The sequence below is a fragment of the Opisthorchis viverrini genome, assembly GCF_000715545.1.
Source record: "Opisthorchis viverrini unplaced genomic scaffold opera_v5_193, whole genome shotgun sequence".
Lineage (NCBI taxonomy): Eukaryota > Metazoa > Platyhelminthes > Trematoda > Opisthorchiida > Opisthorchiidae > Opisthorchis > Opisthorchis viverrini.
Genome location: NW_008751853.1, coordinates 924157 through 934292, shown reverse-complemented (window position 1 = coordinate 934292; position 10136 = coordinate 924157). Strand labels below are relative to the sequence as shown.

Below are 10136 nucleotides of genomic sequence, written 5' to 3'. Positions count from 1 at the left end.
ATATATATATATATATATATAACCATCTTGGTTATCTTGAAGTAATGAAACTCTCTCTAAAATGATTCTGATATACGATACTGAGATCGTTGATAAACCCCATACAAGTGGAACCACAAATTTTGACCCAGTGAACGAAGCCCAACATAAGGGTACTCGATTCATGCTCGCACTGTGGGAAATTATTGTGTAATCTTCACGTGCCGTGATCGCTTAGCTAGTATTTGTCCATATATTCTTTATCACTAGGAATTTGAAAAAAATTCACAGACAACTAGTTTATACGGGTGCACAAATTTCGAAAGTTTTGCTTTGTAGCTAAATGGACTGACAAATAAGATGAGTTTAAATTGTGGTTAAGATTAATTTTATCTTACTGAGCGCGATAACCCATGGATTTCCTCTGAAGGTCGGTGTTTATTACTGTATGCCAATGTCAGATTGCTTTGTGTGGCTTCTAGTTCTTGTGTACACTTCGAAGCCTGCTTGTCAGCGTCCAACACTGTTCAATTTACAGGATGTCTGTCGGAAAGAATTCGTGAATATTGCCCGAATCATCTATATTATGTCGGTGAATTTATTGAATGCCTCATTGATCCCAACCAAAAGTGGATGCATGAAAGATATGTCAAATCGTCCAAACCTTACAAGGCTGACTGGAACCTGACTACTGGCGAGTGACAAGACGACCTTTATTAGGCTCCACAACTGTAACCCGTATGCACGGATACTGGGCTGTTGGGCTGGGAGTCAGCCTTCCCTGGTCATGGACATGCCATCTTTCAGCGAGTGCAGATAGGTGCCATGTACTTCCCCACCGTTTTTCCTAAACCCTGACTTACACTCAGAAATTCCTCATACTACGCGTTTCAGGCATTAAAATGACTTCAACATTCTTATCCAACAGCCCCTGGGAAACACAGGTCACTGTCAAAAGCCCACCACCAACGCCAGCAGATGCCTTGGTATCCTTCATCGTGGGTTTGGCTTGATAGAAAGCTGTTAGATGCACTTTTTGGTCGCATGTTCAGTTAGCAGTTTGAAGCTGGAATTCCTGGGTTGTGCACAACTGTAGGCTGTCAGAACAACCACAAAGACAGGTCACTAAGCAATTATGTAACCAAATCTTTACTAAACCGTTTACGGCATTTGTATACCGCAGATAGCTTCATGATTTCATTCAAGTTCATGATTCTCTGAGTTCCCGGCCCCTCCTGCGCAATTTCCTAAACCATACGAATACAACATAGTCCTCTGACCACTGTCTGGCAACGGTTCGCTAAAACAGCCACCATAGCCTAAGATACCTATTCCTTTTATTCAGTATTTATTGCTCGTATAATTGCCTACTGTCCGGCGACCTGTCGCTCCAGCAGCGGATCTCTATCTTTGAGATCTAAATTTTGTGGTCGTCTAATCACTCTATACAACCTAACTATGAATTCATTACACTCTTAACGACGCCGAAATCTGAGTTCAAGGATCTTGTAGTTATCAAATGAAGCAAACAAACATGGTGACTTCAGGCATCTGCCTGACCCCAAACAACCGTATTTGTCTTCAAAAATCGATTAATGATTTTGTAGACATTTATACTACAAACCTTGGTGGGAATCGTAACAGTTTCAGTCACTGTTCCTGTAAGTTGACTTATTGACTACTGGTATTGTGTTATAAGGGCCTGATGTTAACAACAGTAGCCAAGTTCTGTTGACCACATTATGCTCACATAAGGGAATCAAATGATCTTATGTCGAGAAGGGGTCGAATTTTCATGCATCGTGTCTTTAATTGTGCACCCTGAAGAAGGCTGAAATCCGCTTTGGATTGGGCTTTAAATAGTGGTGAATCACCATTTATGGATAAACTATCCTTGGCTGCGTGCTCCAGCAAGTCAATGCACGAACATTTGTGCCTTATAATACGGAAACCATTGCTGTGTGAAACGATCAAGTTTCTAAATTGGCTTGTCTTGCAGATGAGCCTCAGTAAAAACCCGTAGAGAATAACCAATACGGTTCGATTGTAAAACACCAAAAAGACACCTGAGGATATACAGTTATGTAGCAGAATCGATGAGCTTGGGAAATCCTGCTCGGAAAAATACCAAACGAGGTACTGTACACCTAGGCAAACAATGCGTTGCTTATTGCCTATTGGTGCATTCGACTCAAATGAAGAATAAGATTCCCCTAACGTACCACCACTTATAGGGCTAATAAAACTCCAGCATTTATTTTCCGTCACTTTCCTGGCCTTTTCGCTATCACAACTGATGATCGAAAAGTATTCATCTAATTATCTCAAGGTCGATCTTTTAATCATTTTCCACGCTAATGCACCTTGACACTGGATAAATTTGCGAGCCGTGGGTTATTACTTGGTTTCTAGCAAGGTAGATGTACGAGTGAACACCACCCTGACATTTCCCAGAGCCTCATCTGTGACCTCCGGTTTATTTATTGCGTCACCCTCCAGAACCCGCTGTACAACTTGTATTGCTCTTGCTGAGGCTGTCACGGCCCTGGTAATGATGGTGCGGTTCTAACAGAGTAACATCCTTCTGTTATCGATCATCGTCAATTTAGCCCGTATTCTAGCGGAATCAGAGTGTGCCTGCATTCCATAAAAAATTACCAAGGCATTTTACTGCACCCTTCACCCTCATCATCTGCTTGTTGTAGGTACACCAGTTGTAAGCATCAACACAGCTTCATTTCAGATACCCGATACTAAATATAGGGATTCAAGCTACAGCTTGAATCCGACCGTGTAGTAACGAACTAGTTAACATGTGAATCGTTCACACTACACTCAAAACACAAGCCTACTTTTGTACCCATTCGTGCAGTACACAATTGTTACGTACTGGCAAGTAATTAAATGGGTTGTAACAGCACTGTGTGATGTGCAGGTCCAAAGAACCCCTGCCCCCAAACTTTTGCTGAGAAAATGTGTTTATTGAAGGCATGATAATAAACTCAGAGGTAGGAGAAAAAGTAGAGGGATATAAAGGACATAAATCGGCAGTGAGAATTAGAAAAACCTAGTTATCTTATGACGGTTAAGGAATCCAAGCAACTGATTCACTAAGGAGGATCTCTGTTGGAATTCACCGGTTTAAGCTCACGTAGTGTTTATGCACATCTATTTATGATGCTGACTAACATCAGTTTCCAGTCGAATATGCACGTGCATAGTCTCTCAAGTTCCTTGTTAGAATATCCAGCTGATTCTCACATTCTGTATCAGGTGCGACCTTTCTGGATCTACAAGAAAGAACTTCGATATTTCGTGTACTGACGTGGTTGTAGATGGAGATGCGCGATATTGGGAAACTTCTTACAGACGAAGTGAAACTGACAGAACAAGTAAAGAGCATTTCAAGTCTGTTCCTGTGTCTCTTCACTGCAATTTTGAATGACGAGACTGAGTCATCTTGGTGACATATATTGGACACAAATCTATTTGTTACTGAGTTGTACGGNTTTGAATGCCGAGACTGAGTCATCTTGGTGACATATATTGGACACAAATCTATTTGTTACTGAGTTGTACGGTGTACTATACATTCAGGTACAGAGGAAGTTGTGTCGATTTTTCTAATGGTTTTGATAGCAATCCGATAAGTATATCCATTTATCTAATTGTCCCACTGATACCCAAGAGTCCCCTGTCCGACCTCTTCTTCGTCGAAGCGGGAGTACTATTCAGATCCGCTCAGATGTACTCCCAGTCGCATTTCTGACTCTTCGCATAGTGAATTCGTTTCGCTTAGGGAATATATGTGGTTACCAATCAGCTGTTTATTCTATGAATATGATACGGGATGGTTTTCAGTTGCTAGCACAATGTTCCTGGAAAAACTGGACAAAACCCATCCTCAGTTGCCGGGAGAACGGTATAACAAGCTGCAATGCGAGTGGAGCCCCCAGTTTGGCCCGATGTTGTGAATCATCCCATTCTGCGTCGACAGATTAGGATGAACTTGTAATGTAGGAACTTTGTCCAGATGGGCTTGCATTAACCAATAAGGTGAAAGTTATGCAACTGCTATCAATAAATTTTGTTGACTCTTGGATCTTTCCTCTTTCTAGCGAATCAACCTCTTAGACTCAATTTTAGCAATTAGTGGTATTGCCCTTCATAAGGATGATCAATTTAACGCACGTTCATTCGTCCATATGTGTTACATCGTCTCTGTGTGACAGCTTGTATTATCTGTATTCAAGACCAATATCAAACTCAGTCACGTGACTTCCATTGTTCACAACAAAGACGTACAAGCAAAGCCCGGCTGTACATTGCGCAAGCAAGATTTAGCTATGAAACCAAATTAGCACTTAGGATGGCGTCAAGAACAGCTGGCTGCAACCAAAAATTTATAGGTAGCGTAGGCAGATCTATGCACAGTGCTTGGTCTACTCATCGGTTGAATTCGTTTGGGCACCTGTCTATTTGGCGCCGATATAAGTGATACAAAGGGTAAACCCAAGTTTAAATTTCTTTCAAAGTTCGGAATGAATAAACTGAAATCAATCCGTTGTTGTTTAGAAGTAACAAGCTACTCGGAAGGTTGCTGGAAACCATTAGACAGCCCATTATAGGTTCTTCCCTTCTTGGGCTCATCCGATAAACTCGTTCCCCGAGTAACCATCAACCTAATATTCTAAGTGAACTTAATTTGGACATATTTTGGCAAACACTCATTTCCTGCCCACCTGGAAAGCACCAAGAAGGATAAAACCGATCGATGGCCGTCTGACAGCCAACGGGTTTTCAGCTACCTTCTGAGTAGCATGTTGAGTCTAAACAACAACGTATTGCAACACCAACTATATCGTACTAACTAGAACATGGGGCGGCCTGGTGCAGCGCACTCAGTTGAAGTGAACCATCACAGACGAGAGAATCAGCTGGACTCAGTTGAGTCTCCTGTCAAAACTAAATTCGTGTGCAAATGAGAGTACTTGTGGAAATCAACTCAGTTTTTAGTTTATAAATCACTACAAGTATGCCGTTTGTGATGAGCGACAAGTTTTATGCCTTCTGATGTGAAATCGTCCGTGGAACGTTCCTCTGTCTAGAGACACAGGTTACGTTTCTTGCTTCATTAAAGCGACAGCTTGGGCAACCTGACAGTACCTCAACCCTCGTGCTTCCTTCGGGTGGCATGGCAGCTAGGCAACGGAAGTGTGTTACAACTGAGCAAAAGCTGTCGGTAAGTTTATTTTTCCTTCAGCAAAGCCCGTAATAGCAGAGGTTTGTGGTATAAACTAGATCTATATATCCGTTTCTCATCAGTTTTAAGCTCCATTGCGTTTGATAGAGAAAAACTAGAAGAATCTTTTGTGGCAGAAAGGTATTTGGAAGCATGTAATTGGAATCAACTCCACTTGTTACCGTTTTTTGGACCACACGAGTTCTACCGAAAAAGGATGTTTGAAGTGCACCGAACGTTTTTTTTTATGTTCGCATGTTATCTGTTTAGGAAGAGACTTTAATCAGCTTCGCGGTCCGTTTGCAAACTAGATATCTTACTGAGTAACATCTGGGTTTAAATTTTTCCGCGACGCGTTTCAGGATTCGTTCGTTTTTGTCGACCGGTCCAATTTCCAGGCGCAAAAAGCAGTGGACGTCATGAACGAGATCAAAGAAGTACAGTCCGATGTGAGTATACTGAACCGTTCCCTTAATCACGTGACACATCTTTCCTGTTACCCACTGAGCCGTCTTTTAATAATCAATTTGACCAAAGACTTTCATGTCCAGAAATTTCAGGAAACCCCACTGGAGCACAAATAAGCAAATAGTCATTGATAAGAAGATTCTACTTTTGTTATTTGACTAGGGGACTAAGCGACATAAATCATTATCGCCTCTATTTGTTGGGATTGGCTTGACTACAACGAGTTCAGTTAAACGACGGTGAACGATAACACATCAAGTTACGGGAGGAAATCGACACATCAAGGAAGAGGTGAGACACTTCGTGTGTGTACTTACGAATTGAACCTCATAGGATTTCCTGTATCTGTCTTATCTTTGCTAATTTGGCCTTTGTGCTGGGCACCGTTTCAGCATACGAAAATACACGGCCTGTTTCCTCCCAGAGCCGTATTCATGTCAAATGTATTTTGAAATGCCAGATGCCCCTGGTTTCCTGCGGACTCATTAAGTTGTCAGTTTATATAAGGAAAAAATGCACGCGTTTGCATATCAATTTGATTTTCACGGGGGACTCAACTGAATGTCAGTTGAGTCTCCCAATGATGGTACTCAAAGCGTTTGCAGCCATCTTATGAGTAGTTTTTCAATAACACGCTTTTTATTGATATTTACGTTGTAGCTACCCTATTAAGCTTCGGTTTCACAGAGCGATACAATACAGAGATCCAACTATTACGGCAAAACTATTCTCATAGGTTGTGTGAGCGGATGGTAACAGGATACCCAGAGGTGGGTACGAAACAACCGAGGTCACCACATAGGAGATATAAAGCTAAACTTGCCTTTTTACTCACGGCACAGTCGGTTGATGGCAGCCGATGCTTAAAGCCAACTGATAGTGTGATTGGTTCGCATCGGCTGAATTATAATCCAGTGGAAAAATTCAATAGGTATAATAAGGGTTCATCTACGCAAAGCTGCGGAATGGCATAGTTCTCGGAATAAATACAGTGGTCACTCTGGAAAGGTAGTTTTGGGACATACACTCATTTGCAAATCAATTTTCACGGGTTTTCACGGGAGACTCAATTGAATCTCTCGTTTATGATGTCGTCTAGCGGAATGTGCTGCACGCAGGCATTCGGACAGGACATCTCTCAGTAGAGTGCTGATTGAAAGCCTGAGATCCATTATCATCACTAAAGAATATACATAGTTGGTGTTGAAAAAATTTGCCACTTTAACCACTTACATAACCTTCATTACCTTCGACAGGACGATCGTTACACCTACTGCTGGTCAGCAGTCCCCTTGCTCGATTTGATTTATGGTTAATCGAATTTCGCATCCGTATTGGGAATACTTGGTTACCAAACCCTTACTTTTCTGAAAAGGAATGTCTGTTCAACCTAACGACCTAAGTCTAACATAAGGTGTACTAGGAACTCCATAATTGTGGCTAGTAGATGCCCGTAACTCCAGAGTATCGGAATAGAGGTGAACCAAATCAGATGGCTGCATAAACTCAGAATACTCCCTAAAATCTAAAAGAGGTTTTGGTGACACCATTCTGGTGCCAGACCAGCTGGTTTGGTCGGGTGTTGCTGGTAAGTTTGTTTTGAAGAGGAGCCTGCCCGTAGTAAGAGCAAACTTCGTGATTTGTAATTCCAATTCAACTAAAGGTGATCTTTCCACTGCTGTACTAGGCTAAAAACAACAGTTTACAGGATGCTATCTTTCATACCTTACTTTTTATTAAAAACGATGTGGTAATGGGTATGACCTCCTGGAAAAATTAGTAAAATCCAGTTAATTACCACGACTATGCCTACACAGGAGAGGGAGCTACTCCGAACTAAAAGTTGACCAGCTGTTCTCCTGATAAAATGGTGGGCTGAACTCCAAGTTAAGCGGTACAATCTTCCTTCATTATGTTCTAAAGACAAGACCCATCTTACCACCTACTGTTTACACGAAACCGGATCACATCGGCAAAGGCTTTCTTAGATCCTAAATACATCCTGAGAAAGTAGTGCGCTGAAATACTGCTTTTTTAACTTCTCACTGAATGTGTGCTTACAGAATCATATCATCAACGTCAGTCAATCCTATGGCGTGAGGTTACCCTCGGTCACTGCCTGATAATTAATCAGGTTCTGCAAGTTTGCCTCTGTCTTTTCTTGTTGTAGGTTTGGATGATAATTTATCCTGAAGGCAAACGCTTCAACCCCGAACACCTCGATGTCATCGAAAAAAGCGCGGAGTTTGCTCGGAACAATGGTGAGGTTTGTCCAATAATGACACTCGTAATGATAAAAATGCTAGAGTTTATAAGCAATTATAATGGTTTCAAAATTTTCACTAGACGAAATAATATAATGACACTCACCATCGCCTGTTTTCTGTAGCGTACCTTTAAGCCTGGGAGCATTGATTCACCATATCTGCACTGACTATGTGCGGTGCTCTATACGACCACAGACCATAGCTGTCTATCTCGTGCCGGCATGATGAGGTCTTGATAACCAATGACGAAAGTTGTGTGTACGCCAAGGATTGAAAGACACAAGTACATGGAGCTCAGTTTCTGCGCAAACCTGACAGAACTGGCTTATCAACACACCAAACAGGCCGAACAATACCAGTGCGTCACCTGGTTGTCTTCTGTTCACCAAAGCGATTACTCATGCAGCCACGTAGGGTCACCCATAATAAACACAATGTCTGTTGATCTGATGACGTCAAATTACTAGGTCGAAATGTCACTCCATCCGCGCCCTGACGCACCGGTCGTCACATAGTCGGGACAGCAAGCATAGTGAAGCATAAGGACGAATCTGCCGATTTTATTGTCCAGTGATGTGAGAAAATGGTGGACCGAAGTCAAGGCAGATGGTGGTGACACAGAATACATTCGACGGCGCGTTCAATAAGGGTCACCGCAGCCAAGACACACTGTCATGAACGTGTGGCCTGCGTGACTGATGACGGCATAACGAGGGATACGATTGAAAATCTGTTTGCACAAGTCAGCATCGGGCCTGTGTAATGAGGTTACACTATGGGTGGGTGATCTATCACGGCGGTCCAGAGGTACGCGGAACTTGGATTTGATTCGCTAGTCTAGAAAAACCTTTGGTGCTACGGCACAACTGAGCACAGCAAGGGAGAAGCACCACATTAGTCATAAGATTGGTGAAAATGTTTGTCGCATGCTTAAAGCCCTCGACATGAATCAAGTGATGATACTGGCCACATGGATTACAGTCTTCCAAAAGCTGATTCAGCAACCTAGAAAGTTAAACTGGACACGACTGTCAATCGTCTGAGGTACGACCACAAACCCTGACGTATAAGATTTGTTCAATTTTAAACCCTGAACTAAGTACCATGTAACCTGTTCGGTCAGCCAACAGTCATTGGCTTTGTAACCCCTCCGGACTCAACTTCCAGTCCAGATATGAGTTGACACGTTTGCTGATCCACCCATTGAGACAGCTGAAACGACTGAAACGGAAATGTTCTGTAATCGTAGGCTGCCTCAGGAACTAAAATGTCCTGTTCTGCATGGAATTGTCAATCATCCTCTGAAATAAGGTTACCTGGACCGTGACCATAAGGTGTCGATCGCTAGCTGAAGCGGAATGCTCCTAATCGTGCTATCGTACATATATATTTGTCAGTACAGCTGGCGTTATACGTCTTCCCAGAAAAAGTATTCTGACGATTTACCGCGCATGACTGTTGGAAGAGAAACGTTTCATACATTTATACCACACCACTAGTCGTACAAAGATTAGAGCCAATGACAGCATCTAATAAAGACAATGTTATCCTTCAAGTGTCGACATTACAGATTTCTTCAAATTCTTTCATTATAAAGTAAGAAATTTTAGCTGAGACTTCCGAAATTCTCCCATTACCATAATGGTGACCAGTGTGAATTTGGGTCATTAGTGAATGTCCCATTGATCGCACAGCATTTCGACCAGATTCAGGTCGCCAAATTAGGTTGAACACACTCGTAGAATCTAGAATAATCGTATCGGACGCATAGGCCAAACCGGTGAACGTTACATTACCTGCTTTATTTGTATTCCCGTGTGTCCGATTTCTGGTTCAGCTGAGCTGAAGGACGATAGGTGCGGCTTCCTTTCGCGTTACCAAACAGCCCTGTGCATGCAACCGATATATTTACCCCATCAACGAAAGTCAGCTGATCACTTTGTATAGGTAAGCTTGGTAATGCGACACGGATCGCATCAAACAGTACTGCTTCTTTTCAACAGAGTTTGTATGTGGGTAGAAGCGGCCCAACCACATACTGCCGCGTCCCATTCATCTTTCACTGTTGGTCAGAAAATGCAAACGGGCAATCAACGAATAATGCGCCCTCACACTTGTGCACCAAAGACCGACATTTATTTCCTTGCATCACAATGTACACTTTCGAATTAAATTTTGGA

General features: G+C 42.3%; 1 protein-coding gene across 1 annotated transcript in view; it reads left to right on the top strand.

Moving 5' to 3' along the window:
* The window catches only part of T265_08004 (hypothetical protein), a gene marked incomplete at both ends in the record, with an annotated part of 30918 nt that overhangs the window by 9611 nt on the left and 11171 nt on the right, over nucleotides 1-10136 (top strand). Inside the window, 2 exons of the mRNA XM_009173685.1 lie at nucleotides 5584-5670; nucleotides 7860-7955. Coding sequence (XP_009171949.1) covers nucleotides 5584-5670; nucleotides 7860-7955 — 183 coding nt within the window. The remainder of the gene's footprint in view (nucleotides 1-5583; nucleotides 5671-7859; nucleotides 7956-10136) is intronic.